Raw genomic sequence first — 17456 nt, 5'->3', positions numbered from 1 at the left:
TAGATTTTAGTTGTTTGGGTTGTTTTGAAGTTTTAAGCAATCATTGAAGGATGATTGCTCTTCAATAATAGAATAAAAGATATCTGAAGAGCTCAGGACAAGTTCCAGAGAAAACATTTCTTATACTGGGTTGCTTACTGCAGTGCACTCTGATTAATTCTTTTACATTATCACCAGGTACACATATACATATATACAGAAAGATAGAAGCATATTTCCCAAAATAATTAGCCTGTACACTGTACTCAGTATTTTCTATCTATTCTACTTATCACAACCTGCTAAATTCATGACCACTGATAGATTTCTACCCACGGTTTAAAAATCACTGGTTTATTGAATAGAACCTACTTTGCCAAGATTAGTAGAACATTGTTTCAGGTTCTATTCAGACATGAAGGCAACATTATTAGAGGGATTCCTTCTTTTAAGTGCTGTTTGCAACCATGTAATCGTACCAGTAAATTCTAGTAATATTGATGATGGTGATAGCTAACATTGAGGCCCAGTCATTTTACTAGTGTTTTCATTTACTTCCCACAACAATACTGTAAAATAGGTATTGTTTTTCCCATTTTAAGGATGAAGAAAGCTTCACAACTGGGAAATGGCAGGGCCAGGCTTTAAACTCAGTTCTTTCAAATACAGACTCTAAATCTCATGCTCTTTCCCACGAAGTTGAGACTTGTTCTCTGTAAGTGTTAAGGTCCTTTTAAAGTGGTAGATATCACATGGGGCAGCCTGCTACCCTGGAAGGAGAACTGGAGTTGGGAGTCATACTGCCTGGGTTCAAGTTCTGTTTCTGCCCCTTTGAGGCAGTGTGGCTTTGAGCAGGGTCAGATTCTGAGCCTCCTCTTCCCAGTCTTTAAAATGAGAGCAGTGGTTGAGATGATTGGTCCATTTTGGCTCTGACACTCTAATTCCATGAAAAAAGTTACCACAACTTCTGGTGTAGAGAATCTGAGAGCTCAGTTATATCCAGAACCTTTCAAAGCAGTAGTTGGAAGTGGTACAGATGAGGAGAGTGAAAGAAAGACGCTCAGCAGGAGACCAACTTCAGCAGCTCAGGACCTGAGGCTTTGCATGTGTTACCTCTGCTCTGCAGAGAAACTGACCCGAAAGAATCCACGTCTCCAAGACTGAGAAGTTCTACCTTTTCTTCTTCCCTTTTTCCAGAAATTTGGAGAGCTTGCAATGACCAAAGAATCAAAAGCCTTGATGGGACTTTACCGTGGTCAGACCCTATGCAAGAAGAATAAATTTGGAGCTCCGCGGAAGGAGGTCAAGTAAGTCAGCTCTGTGTAGGAAGCCCCTGTGGGTTTCAGCACATGCTATGCTTGTCGATGTCTCTGAAGATCCATGGAGCTAGATTTATGCCTTCAGTCTTGCCCTAAACCTCTTCTGTCCTGAGCACTTTAGATCCCTATTCCTACGAAGGATTTTTTGGCTTTCAGAGTTCTGCCTGTGCTGAGTTTTCTCCTGAGCTCTCTAATGTCTCCTGTAGAGGCATTCTTGTCTCACTATTGATGTCCCCTAGAAATATGGTTTAGGTTTCCCCTTCCTAAACCAAATACACACACTATGTGCTGTTTAATGACCTTGTCTCTCCCTGTGACTTGAGATACCATCTCTGGGAACTCACACTTCTCCCTCATTAAAAAAAGTAAAGCCTCATTCTAGTCATTAAAGTCTTGTCCTTCGTTTAGCTTACAGCCTAAGCGTTTGAGAGTCTACTTACCTGTTTCATATCTATTCTCTTCAGCGAGCCTTTCAGTGTTATGCCGCCTAAATAGCTCTTCAGCATCTTAAGTTTAGTAATGCCCCTAAGCTCACCCCCTTGCTCAGTGGTTCTTAACCTGGGCAACGTTGCCACCAGGGGACACTTGCCAATCTCTGGAAACATTTTTGGTTGTCACAGCTGGGGAGGGAGGGATGGTACTGGCATCTGGTGGCCAGAGGCCAGGAATGCTGCTAAACATCCTACAGCGCACAGGACAGCCCCACAACAAAGAAGTATCCAGTCCAAAATGTCAGTAGTGCTGAGGTTGAGGAACACTGTCTACCTGAATTACAGAGAGGGATTTGTGAAAGCAGCTAATGTTACTACCTTCTCCAACCGCTCACCTTTAATGAGATTGCAATCCAAAGCAGAAGAGGAAATCAATAAGAAGCCCGGGTGAGACAGACAAGACTCTTGCCAAGGGGGCTCATTTCCAAATTAGAATATGAAATACAACCGTAACTGCTTCTCCAGCACACGTGGTGATCGGTATCAGTTGGGTTGTCTGTGTACCACCTAATGTTGACAATACCTCGCATTCAGTGGGTGAGATAAATTACTTCCATGCTGCAGTGGAATGATGATATGGCCACTTAAATCTGCATCTCTTCACACATCCTGCAAAAATTACTCTTAAATTTTAAATTGGACTTCCCTGGTGGCACAGCGGTTGAGAGTCCGCCTGCCAGCGCAGGTTACACAGGTTCGAGCCCTGGTCCGGGAAGATTCCACATGCCGCGGAGCAACTAAGCCCGTGCACCACAACTACTGAGCCTGCACTCTAGAGCCTGCGAGCCACAACTGCTGAGCCCACGAGCCACAACTACTGAAGCCCGCGTGCCTAAAGCCCGTCCTCCACAACAGAAGAAGTCACCGCAATGAGAAGCCTGTGCACCGCAACGAAGAGTAGCCCCTGCTCGCCGCAACTAGAGAAAGCCCGTGTGCAGCAACGAAGACCCAACGCAGCCATAAATTAATTAATTAATTAATTTAAAAATTTTAAAATTATAAAATGTTTACTCTTAAGCTAATTAGCCACTCCTGACTCCTACTCTGGTCTGCATGTAACTCTTACTGTTATATGCAAATAGCATGTAATACCACCTGGAGAAGCTGTTATTGTGTACCAGTACACAGAAAAGACAGGCAGCATGCATGTGAAACTCATGTAAGAAGAAATAAGAAAATGAGAATCAAAATACTCAAGCTTACAAAAATTCTCCCCCCAAAACAACCACAATGCAAAAGAACACTATAGTAGAATGCTTCCAAACTTGAATTATATATCCTTAAATAAATATTTACAGATAAGAAAAGAATCACTTTGAATCAAAAGTTCAAAGACTCAGAATTAAATGGGCAGAAAAACAGGATGATGTAAGAGTTGACCTAACTTGGGAAATAAATTGAAGAAAAGGTAACATCATCTTAGAAATGAAGAATAAATTATAAGGTACGCAAGGCAGAATAGGTTGAACCGAAAATTTAATAAAGAACATTGAAGAAAGGGCATCCCCCTTCCTGCTTTCCCAGTTGTCAGTGATAGTTCCACTTCTGTCTCTCTAGGCCTCTTCTCCCTTGCCTCGGATAATAATTTGAATTCCTTATGTATTTTCTCTTTTTATAAATTAGTTTTTTATGCAAAGAATGCATTCTTAATCTCCTTTTTTAAAAAACTATTATAAGGAAGTTTGAATACTAGATGAATGTTTTGTGTTTATGGTTTGAATGTTTTAATATAAAAGGGATCCTTCAGTATGAATCCTATAATCTTTTTAGTCAGTGGTACGACTTGGAGACTGGGGGTACATACCAGTTAGCTTGTTCCTTTTCATCTTCTACTGAAAGATTGATGACTTCCAATTTTTCATTATCGTAAACATTGTATGACTGTTCATCACAGCATATCATCTTGTGCATAAGTGCATTTCTCTAGAGTAGATAGTAGAATTACTGGGTCGTAGAAGATGCAGTTTTTGGTTTTAATACATTTGACCTCCTATATAGGGCAAAGTATATACTTCCATCAAGCATGCATGAAAGAACAAAATTTTTTATATCCTCACTGTTACTTTTAAAATTTTTGCCAATCTGATGGGGAGAGAATACATTCGTTTTAATTTGCATTTCCCAGATTATTAGGGAAGTTGGGCATTTTATTGGCAATTTGTTTTCTTTTTCTGTGAATTGCTTTATATAAACCCCTGTCCATTTTATTGGGTTGTCTTTTTTAATTGATATGTGTGTTCTTTATATTTCCCCAGTAGTAATCCTTTGTCTGCTATACCTGTTACAAATTTCTTCCTCTTCTATGGTTGTCTTAATTTTTGTGGGGTCATTTGTCAAGCAAATTTTTAATTTTGATGCAGTAAATACATGAATAATTTTTTCAGCTCCTATTCTTTATGTTTTTCTACCCTATTTTCTCATGTTCTCCAGTTACTTAACACTCACCATATAAAAATGTGTATTATCACAAAGCTGCATTTGAAAGATACTCCCAGGAGTTGAAGTTAGGGTGCCTTTTCAGGTCTTGAATATGATTTTTGAACATTATAATCAGAATTGTTATGAATGAAACAACTCTAATTTAGGTCTACGGTGTTGTAAACTTGGGCTTCTTTTATGAAGGAAGTTGTTCTGAAAATTTTTTTTAGTTACTTATGGGGAAATGGCATATTGTTCCAAAACTATGGAAAACTAAAAAGAGTCATCAGACATGATCTCTATCCCTCAAAAAGCTTAGAATTTAGTTGAGGAGACAAAAATGATGTACATGAAGCTGTTCCAAAATACTGTGGGGTAAGCCAAATGGTCCTGACAAGTTCAAGAGGAATTCAGGGGTGGAAAAGGCAGTAGTGTGCATGGATGGAGGTGTTTGAGGGAGGGGTAAGGTCTGGAAGCAAAGAAACCATCCAAGAGGCTTTAGAACCAATCCAGGTAAGAGGTGAGAAAGGCACAGATTTCAAGAGAAATGAAAGATGACTGGAAAATGGCAAAATCACTAGCAAGTAAGTATTTGGAAGAAGAGAGATTAGTCTTTAGGCCTATCACTGCAAGTTGGCTTTTGTTTGAAGAAAAATACTCGTTAATTTAAGCATAATCCATGTTGTTTTGTTTTCAGTGATCTCAGGTGTGATTGAAGATCAGTATAATTCTGTCTCCTTGGGTAGACCAGTTCTTTTAGACCTAACGGATTTTTGCATTTAACTTTGAAAATCAGTCATTTATGAAAGATGTCTTTTTATAGGTAAAAATTATTTTAAATACCTTATTGTTGTCCCTGCTTTAGTTGGTTTATTGGATGATGACCTGGGCAATCTCCCACTTTTACTGAATTAATTAAGATTTATACCAAAAGTCGTTTCATCCTTTCCTTTCAGGCAGCTCGCCATTCTTGGCGCAGGGCTAATGGGGGCCGGCATTGCCCAGGTCTCCGTGGATAAGGGCCTACAGACTACACTGAAGGATGCTACGCTAGCCGCGCTGGGGCGAGGACAGCAACAAGTGTTCAAAGGGTGAGCCTGCTCTCTGCCTCTGCTGGGAGAGTAGCGTGTGTTTTGGTTTTTGCCGTCACAATTTCCTTTCTCCCGAACATGATCTGTATTGGATACTCCATAGTTAAGTCTCATTTCCTTTGCTTTTTAGACATGCTAATTCCTTCTTTCACTTTTTTCTTTTTCTTTTTTTTGCTGTTGTTGCAGACAATGTTATTATAAATCATTAACATCATTGGAGTCTGTAGTCTTTGAGTGCAGAAGAGAAAACCTTATCTGTTAGACGTTTTTAAATGCCATATAGTTTATACTTTGGTACCAGACTAGAAAGTCTCACGTTCGTGAATTTTAATTGCTGTATTGTTATAGAATATTGAAACAGCATGACTGTGTCTATAGAGAGAACTGAGATAAGGATATGAGGAAACGTGTAACTGCATCTTGAAGGTAGGGCTGGGATCAGAACTCATGAACCTCATATTTCTCGACTGGCGTTAACTATAGAGAAACAGTTAACTGATTTGGCTCCACAATATCTGGATCTTATGGACTGTGTCTCCATCTTACTTCTGAATTAATAAACGGGGAATATTATTCTCCCTCCTGCCCGTCCCTCCCTCCTCTCCCCCACCCCACACACATACTGCCTGTTTTGCAGAGGGGAAAATGGAGCAGCAACTTGGCCAAACTGGGAATTTGTTTCAGCTCATTTCTCTGCTCCAATGTAATAGACTGTCTAAGGCTGGCTGAGCTTTGATGGTCTTGCACGTGACTTTTAGTTGAGTTAGTTTTTTCGTTTCTTAAATGGATTATGTAGCTTAAGTGTGTTTTTACCCCTTTTCTGCTCATATATTGCTACCATAATACTGTGCAGGACCTGGCAGTTTTAATCATGTTGGCAGATAGCAGCTATCTTAACGTAAGATAGCAAGGCATTGTAGTAAAAGATTCTGACCCCCCAAAATGGCATGTGCTCGATAACACCATTGCCCTGAGACCAGCACGCGAGCGTTCCCAGAGTTTCATACAGTCACCAAAATGAGAAATTGCTCTAAAATAGCTTTTCCCCCTCGATCTCTTTTGGATCCAGCTGTCCCGGGTTTCCTTTTTTGCATTAGAAACATCGGGCTCTGGTGAGTGCCCGTCAGTGTACTGCTGACTTGGGACATACATATTTCTTGTCCTCTTGGGAATAGTTTCATTAGGCATTAGAATTAGAGCAACTAATAATGTTTTGAACTCTCACAAGAATCTTGCTTGCTGACTGCTGACACGGTTGTCAGAAACCAGGATATTTGAATCCATACTTTGGAGACTTAAACTGACTACTTCTTTGAACTTACCTTGTGGCTTTAATTTTTCTTTTGGTTAAGGAAACTAGTGAATGGGGTGTAGCTTCATTCTTCATTCAGAGGAAAACTCTAGGTCATTTATTCTGAAAGTGCAGTCAGATTAAAACCTAAGAGAGCCTATTTTCCTTGGCAATAAAAAACAATCAGTTAAGTGTCTGAGTAGCAGGAATCCTTTTTAGCTCTTTATGGGGAAGAAGAAACCTTGAGTTAATATTTTATGTAATCAATATGATGTGCTACTAGGTACTGACCAGGAAATGGATTAAGAATATACGACATAATGCTTGGTCTTTTTCCTCCGGTAGATCACAATTACAGAATAACAAAATGATATGTAAGCAAGTATAAACTCGTGGTCTAGGACCCGTGTTGGCTGTTGTAGGCAGAGAATTACTAGAGCTATTGTAGGTAGAGAATTACTAGAGCTGCTCTCTTGTTTGCCATTTTAGTGTTCATGTTTACTCCTCTTGGCAAATTTAACTGTTTTGTTAGTGATACCGTTTATGCAGGTTGGGCATGTAGAGGCATCTTTTAGTAGAAAGAATATGGATGTGGGGGTCAACCTGTTTGAACCCTAGGACCCTCCCTTAACTCGCTCTTGGACCACAAGTCCCTCTGAGTCTCCTTGAGCAGCTCAGCGCCCTCAAAATGGGAGCTACCTCACTGAGTTGGTGAAAAACACACAGCACACTATCTGGCCCATGGACACTCAGTAAATGTTAGTTTCCTGTTCTCCTCCTCTGACTAGGAATGTGTTTTTTTCCTAGACTGAATGATAAAGTGAAGAAGAAAGCACTAACATCATTTGAAAGGGACGCCTTTTTCAGCAACTTGACTGGGCAGCTCGATTACCAGGGTTTTGAAAAGGCTGACATGGTGATTGAAGCTGTTTTTGAGGACCTCAGTCTTAAGCACAAAGTGCTCAAGGAAGTAGAAGCAGTAAGTAAGGGGCCTGCTGTACTGAATCCTAGTGTTGTGAGTGGAGAACACAGAGACAGGGTTTTTTAAAGGAACTATAGGAAACTTGTGGTTCTTTTTATAGGGCCATTCATTCCCAGATGTAAGGGGTTTTGTATGTTTGTTTGTTTGTTGGAGGGGTGAAGTAGAAAAGAACAGCTTTATTGCTTTGCCAGGCAAAAGGGAACACAACAGGCTTGCGCCCCTCAAAACTGTGTCCCCCAAATGTAAGTTTTTATGTGAACCCATGCACACTGTGTATAAAGGTCAAATCAAAGTCCTAAGGAAAGGCAAACGAGTAGCTTATTAACTTAAGCACAGGGTTCATTAGCCTTATATGGGAGTTCAGTCACCCAAACATACAAATAACCTCATGGACTGTAGCCAGACGTCTTGACATTATTGGTTGGCTGCAAGCTGTAACTAAACTAATTCAGGTCTAGGCAGCAGAGGAAATAGGGAGAAACAGTTTCTCCAGGCAGGATTCAGATGCTCATTTTGTGGAAATGCTACTCTGGTCTTGAGCCCAAATGCTGTGCATAGTCAACTCTTGAGATGGGATGATATGAACAAAACAAGTACTTGAACTGGATGGTATGAAGAAAGAGGAAAGAAGGAAAGAAGAGATGGCAGTAATCCAGGCAGGAGGTAGAACCGGGGCCTCGACTAGCCTACAGTTAAATAAACAGAGTGTAGGTTAGTAAATGGTGTAAATAAAATGGCACTGACTTTGCAACGTTCTGGGGTGTCTTGAGTAGTGGGCTGTACTCCTAAGACTCCCTTCCATGGGAGGACAATCTCTGCTCTACTAAAGACTGAACCTAAGGAGGGTTTAGAAACTAACAACAAGCAACTCAGTTTGGGATGGATTCCACTTGTGAAACACACATTCCAAAATCTTTTCTTTAGACAGAGTGTAATGTAGATTCAGCTGAGGGAGTGAATTCAGCAGAGCTGGGTGGGTGTGTGTTCTCTCTGTGCAAGGTGGCACTGCAGCAGAGAAATGGACGCAACGTTCCCAGGGCTTTGGGGGCCCTGCTGGGCCAATGGAAGGTAGACTGAGGGGCGGCAAAAACAGACAGAGCCGTTTACCACTAAAAGAGCATTTGTCACCTGACTGGGTGATGGTATTTGCTTTTGGAAAATCAGGATTTGGGAGTATCTGAGTGTAGAAAAGTTTGTTAGTTTTAGCAGTTGGGAAGCCAGTGATCAAGGAAAAGAAAGAGAAAGAAGAGGGATCAGATCAAGAGAAGTGCAGACTATGAACAAATCAATACAGTAGTTCCCACTGAAACATAAAGGTTAAGGGAGAAGAGAAGGGAAAGAAAGAAAAGAAAAGGGGTTTTATATGTCCGTGAAGTCCATGGACTGGGGAAAGGGAGGATATTCGGGGAATCATGAATTTTTAGCAGATAGTAAGAAAAGAATAAGAAGATTATTGCTAAAGGTAAAATCCAAAGTGTTACGTATGTTGTAGTTATTTATGTAACATGTCACAGGCCTTTACCTCTTTAGAGAAGCTAGTGAAATCACCTTAAGGTAGGTGATACTCAAAAAAGTTTTTCAGAAAGGGTGGAAAAGAGCAAGGTCCAGAACAGATCTGTATTTGGAAAATCAAAGAATTTCAAGTGAAAGACCTTTAGGAGGTCATCAAGTCCATCCTCTTACCTGGCCTCTCCTTTCTTTACAGGAAGATGGTAAAGCTGAATCTACATGTGGTATTCCTCGGGGATTTAAAACTTCACTTCTCTTCCTCTCCACAGAACTAAAGAAACTCACTCCTTTGATATCTTCATAATCCTTGTCTCCAGACCACTCACTGTCTTGCTTGTCTCCTTTGCAGTCTTCACCATGTCTCAGTGTTCTCTTGGCGTGTGACAAACCACCGCAAAAACAATGTCCTTTTCACAGTTTTGCAGTTAGGGCAGGGCTCTGCGAGGCGGCTGGCCCTTAATTCCACGTGGCTTCCCAGTGGGGGCACTCGTGGGACCGCATTCAGCTGAAAGCTTGGTTGGGGCGCCTCCCTCTCCCTGTGGCCTGTCCTCGCTTAGTGGTCAAGCGAGAGCTTCTCTGCAGCATGGCTGCTGGCTTAAGAGAGCAAGGCAGAAGCCAGTGGACTTCATAAGGCAAGGCCTGGAACTGGCAGAGTCACTTCTGCTACTTTCCATTGGTAAAAGCAAGTCATAGGCCAGCCCAGATTTAAGAGGAGGGGAAAGAGACTGTGCCTCTGGATGGGAGGAGAGACACACAAGTACAAGGAGGGGAAGGATTGTTGCCAGCCATCTTTGGAGACATTGGTTTGCTCTTCATAGAGAATTTTACCACCAACATTAGACACCATACCATTAATAATGCAGCTTGAGACTATGTTAGCTTTCTGATCATCAGGCTCTACTTTTGACTCACATTATACTTTTGATTAAATAAAATCATGGGCTCTTTAACACAAGTTTACTGCCAAGCCAGGTCTTGCCCATTAGGTGCCTACTCAGTTATTTTTTTCTCTTTCTTCTCTTTCATAAAATCTTAATGCAGTACTTTACCTTTATCCTCATTATAATTCATCTTATTTTGCACTCAGTTTTTCAGCGTGTTGAATGTATCTTGAATCTTGATTCTCATCTCTGATGTTAGGATTCTGCCTGCCCAGATTTGCACAAATTTGACAGATGTGCCTTCCATGTTTTTCATCCAAGCATCTGAATAAAAATATGAATAAGCTGAGATTGTGGGCAGAATGCTGAGAGAATCTCCATTAGACGCTATTCTGCAGGTTGATAAAGCTAATAGTTAATAGTATTCATGCACTGTAGATATAATTATAGTGGTGTACCATTTCTTAGTAACACATGTGTAACATGAAATAGGCATGCACATTATGGTTTGTTCTCTCAAAGGTGAAGGGTGGGCGGGGCCCAAGTGTCACTCATTGGCTTTGCTTTGGACTCCAGTCATCTCCCAGGCCTACATGACACACTCTTAAATGCTTTTCTCCTGCAGGTGATTCCAGATCACTGTGTCTTTGCCAGCAACACATCTGCTCTCCCAATCAACGAAATTGCTGCTGTCAGTAAAAGACCTGAGAAGGTAAATTCTGAACAGAGGAAAACCCTGAAATGTTTTACTGCTTCAGGCTCATTGATGAAGGCTTAGAATCTGAGAAGGGACTGGTATGGATTATGAAGTGGATGAGGGTGATGATGTAGTCCCAGAAACTGGGCACAAAAAAGCTAGTACCATGACCAGTGTGAGATGCAGGAACAAGTGAACTACAACTAAAATATACCTTTATAGGTGATTTGCATCCCTAATGGGTATTATTATTCAGGTTCAGACTATAAAACCTACGTTTATTACATTGGGTATTGAAAGATAGACCCTAAAGTAAGAAGAGATGTTCCAAAATAACACTTGAGCTACAGAGCAGACTCTGGTGACTGTCTGGGATGGGTTTGGTTCCAACTCCAGATCCAGGAATGGAAGATCAGGGGCTGTGGTGGGATGTGTCCACCCCGGTTTGCTTAGAGCTTCTACCTAGGACATGAGAGGGGTGGATGTAGAAGCGCTTACAGTGAGTATCTGGAATGATGCCTAGAAATCTATCTTTGGACTTCTGCTCTCTACCAGGGAAATCAAGTGAAATCATTCAAGGAGAAATAAAACAGTTCGCCTCTCTGGAGGATACCGGTTAGCCTCAGCGAAGCAGAACCAGCCAAAAGTAGGCAGGAAATATAAAAGGCCTTTAAGCAGCTGAAAGTGTTAATACAAAGTCCATGTACTAAAAACACGAAAGTCTTTTTATTCCCATTCTAATAGCTTGCTAACTGAAGGTCATCTTGTTCCCTAGCACGCAGCAGGTCTGAAGTGGTGTGGGCCTGATAGAGGCAGGTTCAGTGATGGCAGGGGGAGGTCATGGGGAGAAGTGGCAGCTGAGGGAAGACACAAACGCGGAGTAACGGCAGGTAGACAGTCTGGCCACGTCGTAATCACTCACAGCAGCTCCTCAGCGCTGGAGGGCAGCGGAGGAGACCCTGTTGCTGTGCCTTGGATGCTACCCTCTCCTCTCCCCCGTGGAGCAGCACAAGCATCACGCTTAGCAGTCCTCGCGCCCAGGGACCTTGAGCAGCTTTTAGCACCTGCTTGCCTAGGTCATTCACGTAAGAGTAAGGCCACAGGGGCACAAGTAGGGCGACCAACCCTCTCGGTTTGCCCAGGACACAGGCCCTCCAGTGCTACAACTGAGAAAGTCCCAGCAGTCCAGGACACAGCTGGCCACCTTTTGGCACAGCTTTTTTGAACGATGTCGATAGGTTTTGCTTGGGGTAGTGATTACGTGGGTAGATACACAGTTGTCAGAACTCATCAAACTGAACACTTTAAGATCTGTGCGTTTTATTGTATATAAATTATACATGGTAAAGGCTAATTCCTTTTGCTCAGGAGTACAGTCTGAATCAGGTCCTGTCTTTTTAAGTATTTTAGACATAAGTAGAAGGATAATTCAGAGGTTAGAAGCAACTTTTGGATTGATAAGTTGATGTAACATGCAAGTGACCTGTGTGTTACACGACGGGAAGTGGGCAGGCTGTGGAGACAGGCCGACCTTGACGGCATCCCACTCTGCCATTTACTGACTGACCCTGAGCTACTAATTTTAACCTCCTGATGTCTTTCTTCCTCATCTAGGTCATTACACTGACTAGTTCACAGAGTTGTAGTGGATTAAATGTAAAGGATAAATGATAAATGTGTTAATGAATAGTGGATAGTAAGCAGTCAGTCAGTGGCAGATATTAGTTAATACCTTATAGCTAAAATGGGGAGTGGAGGCAAAACTATAAATTAATGGATAGACTTCTTTCACAGTTCAGTTGTGAAGACTATCTAATTGTTAGCTTAATGAGGCTGTTCTCAAACTTTAGCATGTATCAGAATCACCTGGAGGGCTTCTTAAACACAGATCTGGGCCCTGCCCCTGGAGTTCCTCATTCAGTAGGTCTGGGGAGGCCCTGAGAATTTGCAGTTCTGACATTCCCAGGTGATGCTAGTGCGGCTGGTCTGGGTACTTGACTTTGAGAGTCACTGGTTTAATGAGCCTTGAGGGAATTTGAGTGTTGAGAAATGTTATTTAAACCCAGTACGGTCGTCCCTGGGTATCCGTGGGGGATTAGTTCCAGGACCACCAGGAGATACCAAAATCCACAGAAGCTCAAGTCCCCTATATAAAATAGTGTGGTACAGTGAATACGGGCAGCCCTCTGTATCCTCAGGTTTCAGATCCAAGGAGTCAGACCAGTTGAATCTGATTCAACCAGTTGGATCTGCGGTTGGTTGAACCTGTGTATGCGAAATCTGTGGATATGAAGGGCCGACAGTATCCTGGTGGTGAGACGCATTGATGTAAAATCCAAATATATCTCTGACAGTCCAGCATAGTAAGTAATTCTTCTGCCTGTCTCCCCCCACACCCCATAAAAAGTGGACCCTCTCACCCAAACCATCAACATCATTAATATAAATGGAACCCTCATTCATTCTTCCCCAGTAAATCTAATTTGGCCTTTAGCTGCGATTTTGGCATTAACTGTTGGTAGGATCCATTGCCCTTAGTGAAAAGCCCTAGAAGCAGATGGAAGAGAATTCCAGTTAGCTCTCTCCTGAACATACTGGACTTTTAATCAAAGAACTATGGAACCAAACCACTTGACGGTACCAAGCAGTATTCCTGTATTACAACCGCCTTTCTCTGCAGTGCTTTCCTAGCAAAAAAAAGAATGCTATTAGTTTCCCCTCTCAGAGTTCTTAAATCTGTCGATGTTTTGTCCCCCCTTGCCAGGTGATTGGCATGCACTACTTCTCTCCTGTGGACAAGATGCAGCTGCTGGAGATTATCACAACTCCAAAAACTTCTAAGGACACAACTGCTTCTGCTGTAGAAGTTGGTCTCAAACAGGGGAAGGTCATCATTGTGGTTAAGGTAAGGAGCTGTGTGTCAGAGCAGCAGATTCAGAAAGGTTCTATGAAACCTTATATTTCCAGGTTTGTTTTTAACTCTTCAGTTTAAATATACCAGCTTTTGATATGATTTCCCCTTGGTGGTCTACGGTATGGACAGTGGTGGACCGCTGAGTCAGGGCCTGGGACATGGCGGGTTCTCCCAGCCATTCCAGACCTTTCAGATGACTGTGAGACTGTCTGCTGTGCTCCTGGATTCAAGCCAGGCTGCCCCTAGCTATGGCTTCCCCTGCAGTTTAATATTAAGGATTCTGATGGAGATTATAAATCACCTTGAGTTTTGAAGTGGCTTCCGGGGGAGAGAGACCGCTTTCAGACCTGGGAAGTGCCCACAGCTGAGGGGCCCATGAGCTCATATTCTCTCCCTTGGCAGGACGGACCTGGCTTCTATACCACCAGGTGCCTCGCACCCATGATGTCTGAAGTCATCAGAATTCTCCAGGTTGGTATCGATCTCAGAATGTTTGAGGCATCTTCCACTCTTTAAACTCGTTTTCCAAACTGGTAATGTTAAGGTGAGGAGCAGGCTTCCTTCTAATACGCTGACTCCTGGCTCTCCTCCAAGAAGGCCCTTTGGTGCCCTCTCTTTCCACACTGGGCCTGGGAAGTCATGGGCTGACACTGCACTAAGATGGGCAGAATTTTAGCTCTGCTCCCTTAGCGTCCTCCCTGCTCCAGTGAGCCAAAGGCCTCCGACATGCTCTGTGCGCGGTTTCTGCATCCCCATCCGGAACAGGGCCCATTTGGTCGGATTGGTGCTACACCTGCTTCTGCTGCACGCAGACCCCTCCAGTGGCCATACAGGTCGGTCACTGGCGGGAAGGGCGTGGCCACTCCTCGCTGGGCTCTTACCAGACCTGGGCATCACAGGACTCTACAGTACTGCTCCTCGGCAACGTCTCTTCTCTCAGCATCGGGAAACTTAGCCTTGTCTGGTGTGGAATCTCGTTATTCTTGAGATCCAGGATTGCAAACAAAAAGGAAATGAATAATTTGTTCATCTCTAGACTTCCTTAAAATTCTGTAGGTTAGGAAAGGCTCAGACTTTCCCCTTGTGGCTCCCAAGCCTCTTTGTGCTTCCCTGAGTGAAACAGTCCCAGTCCTGGGCCTGGCCAGGCGGCACCCAGAAGAGAAGTGGGTGCTGCACAAGGCTGTTTGTGAGGGCAGCACAAGGAGCCCTTCGGGGAATCTGGGACGGCCTTCCCCTGAGGTCCGGCTTTACTTCCCATCCAGGAAGGAGTTGGCCCGAAGAAGCTGGATTCCCTGACCACAAGCTTTGGCTTTCCTGTGGGCGCTGCTACACTGGTGGATGAAGTTGGCGTGGATGTAGCAAAACACGTAGCAGAAAATCTAGGCAAAGTGTTTGGGGAGCGGTTTGCAGGTGGAAGCCTAGAAGTGCTGAAGCAGATGATATCCAAGGGCTTCCTGGGTGAGTAGCCGCAAAGAAACGTAACTAGCATCATTCGTGACAGAGTTCCTGAGACCAAAGAGTTGCAGAAGGCCCGCGTGGAAGAGTGTTTTCTAAACATAGAGCCCACTGTCATAGGGAAGTTAAAAATGGTTTCATGACCACCTCTTTCTAGGCTGGGCCTGTAGATTATGGACAAAAGGCAGAACTCTGGCCTCCTGAGGCTCTGCCGTTGCCCAGGCTATGCAAGATTGACAGGCATTTCATCCTGCCCAAGGCGTCTTACTACACCCGTGATACTGCGGGAGCATTGCATCCAGGCTTTCCATGTTGTCTGACCACCTTTGTGGAGGAAGTAAACCTCTAAGTAAAGGATGTAATTGAGGCCCACCAGAGAGGTGGTTTTCTCTCTCGGCAAAGTAGCAACAAAATCAACACTAGGACCTGGGCATCCTAGGGCTTCGTGTTGCATACCTGGACATTAAGACTCACCCACCTGGCCTTTCCTACCCAGATACACAGATTTCCAAGCTCCAGGAAACACAAGCTCTTTTTTCCTTCGCTGCCAACTCTTCTGACAAACACCAATTTCTAGAGTAGGCTAGATCTACAAATTCAGCAATACGGAAAAGAGGCTAGCGCTTTATAACAGACTAGCAGAGAAGAGAACTCTCAGGCCCGGGCTCTGAGAATTTGTTAACGTTCCCTTTTCTTGCTTCTTTTAGGTCGCAAGTCCGGGAAGGGCTTTTACATCTACCAGGAGGGTGTGAAGAATAAGAATTTGAACTCTGACATAGACAGTATTTTGGCAGGCCTGAAGATGCCTTCTCAGCCTGATGTGTAAGTTCATTTGAGGGGCTATTGGTGCAGAAGCGTGTTTCTCACCAGCCCAAAGCTTCTTGGACCCTCTACCATCATTTTTGTTATGATCACCATACGTGACCAGAGAGAACATTCCTGATGCTTAACACCTTTTGCCCTTCCACATTCCACCTCGTCCTCTACCAGGCCTCAGGATAAGGACTGCAGCCCAGCCTTGGGAAGACCCCTTGGGAAGCCTTCCCTCTGAGGGTCCCAGAGAGCAACTAGAAAGACGGTTCTCCCTAGGCCTGCTCACCTCCACACTGTTTATTATCATTTGTAATCAGCAGCTGCTGATGTCAAGAGGTACCGTCTACGCTGCCAGACCCTGTTCTCAGTGCCCGGTTTTGGGCTAATTAGGGCAAGTAGCCCTCTGCTGTCTTTTTCCAAGGGCAGCACCTTCTCTAGAGTTGGGAGGTTCACTAGGGCTGGCCCGGAGCTCCGGCAGCACCAGCCCTCACTCCCGTTCTGCACTGGGGCGCCTGCGTCCTCCCCTTTTACCCTCCGCCTCCCTGAATGTCTCTCCCTGTTGGCAGCTCCTCGGACGAAGACATCCAGTACCGCCTGGTGACCAGATTTGTGAACGAGGCTGTCCTGTGCCTGCAGGAAGGGGTCTTGGCCACGCCTACAGAGGGAGACATCGGTGCGGTCTTCGGGCTTGGCTTCCCCCCCTGTCTTGGAGGTCGGTCTTGCAAGTCAGGAAGGTAGCTCGCTTCATCCCGGAGCTCGTTTCACTTCTCCTTCAACAACGTCCTATTTCTCCTTTTAGGGCCCTTCCGCTTTGTGGATCTGTATGGCGCTCAGAAGATAGTGGACCGGCTCCGGAAGTACGAGGCTGCCTATGGAAAACAGTTCACCCCGTGCCAGCTGCTTATGGACCATGCCAGCAGCCCTAACAAGAAGTTCTACCAGTGAGCAGGCCCTGAACCCTGCTCACTCACCCACTAACGCCAGCCGCGGCAGCGCTGGTTCTCGACAGAGTGGCATCTAGGTTTATCAGAGTAACCAGAAGGAAAACAAATTCTGGCATTGGGTGTGTGCCTTGATTAAAGTGCCTTCAGCTGTGGGCATCTCTCCCTCCCAGGGAAGTCTGGCTGTGAAGTAGTTTGTACTTCGTGTTGGAAGGTGGAACCCTCTGTGCTCACGAATTCGTAAGCCCCGAGGCCCAGAGTAGCAGCGTCTCTGGAGCCATCCTTGCTGCCTGTTCCTCCCAGGAGACCAGTGGTGGCCAACGGTGGTGAGGGCAGTTCTGCACCCAGCCAAATACTTAACAGTAAAAACCAAACACTATCAGCTTCTCTGCCTGCCTACTGCTTTCTCTTCTGTCTTTGCCCTTGTGGTTTAACCCCCTTTCCTTCAAGGGGTGAGCTGGAATAAAGCCCTGTGCTTCGGGGTAGGAATGTACTGGGGCAGCACCTTACGAGAGAAACTGCGTTGATGGAAAGTGGGATTTTATGAGCCTAAAGCCTTTTAAACCAACTGTATTTAAATGCTTTGGCTGGGCTTCTGCTTACAGTGGGGAAGAGGCCCTGGCTAAGCAGAACAGTGGGAGAGGTGTGGAGGGCCAGCATATAAAAGACTCCTTT

The 17456-nt window shown here is 44.2% G+C and overlaps 1 protein-coding gene across 1 annotated transcript in view; it reads left to right on the top strand.

The window, feature by feature from the left end:
* HADHA (hydroxyacyl-CoA dehydrogenase trifunctional multienzyme complex subunit alpha) overlaps nucleotides 1-17170 on the top strand; it is a 46703-nt gene extending 29533 nt beyond the window's left edge. The window contains exons 11-20 of the mRNA XM_068564578.1: nucleotides 1177-1286; nucleotides 5164-5298; nucleotides 7397-7568; nucleotides 10587-10673; nucleotides 13423-13563; nucleotides 13975-14043; nucleotides 14835-15030; nucleotides 15735-15849; nucleotides 16407-16552; nucleotides 16640-17170. Of these exons, the coding sequence (XP_068420679.1) occupies nucleotides 1177-1286; nucleotides 5164-5298; nucleotides 7397-7568; nucleotides 10587-10673; nucleotides 13423-13563; nucleotides 13975-14043; nucleotides 14835-15030; nucleotides 15735-15849; nucleotides 16407-16552; nucleotides 16640-16785 (1317 nt within the window). The 3' untranslated portion in view covers nucleotides 16786-17170. The remainder of the gene's footprint in view (nucleotides 1-1176; nucleotides 1287-5163; nucleotides 5299-7396; nucleotides 7569-10586; nucleotides 10674-13422; nucleotides 13564-13974; nucleotides 14044-14834; nucleotides 15031-15734; nucleotides 15850-16406; nucleotides 16553-16639) is intronic.
* Nucleotides 17171-17456: the final 286 nt, after the last annotated feature.

The sequence above is a fragment of the Eschrichtius robustus genome, chromosome 15 (assembly GCF_028021215.1).
Source record: "Eschrichtius robustus isolate mEscRob2 chromosome 15, mEscRob2.pri, whole genome shotgun sequence".
Taxonomy (NCBI): domain Eukaryota; kingdom Metazoa; phylum Chordata; class Mammalia; order Artiodactyla; family Eschrichtiidae; genus Eschrichtius; species Eschrichtius robustus.
This window is presented reverse-complemented; position numbering and strand designations above follow the sequence as displayed.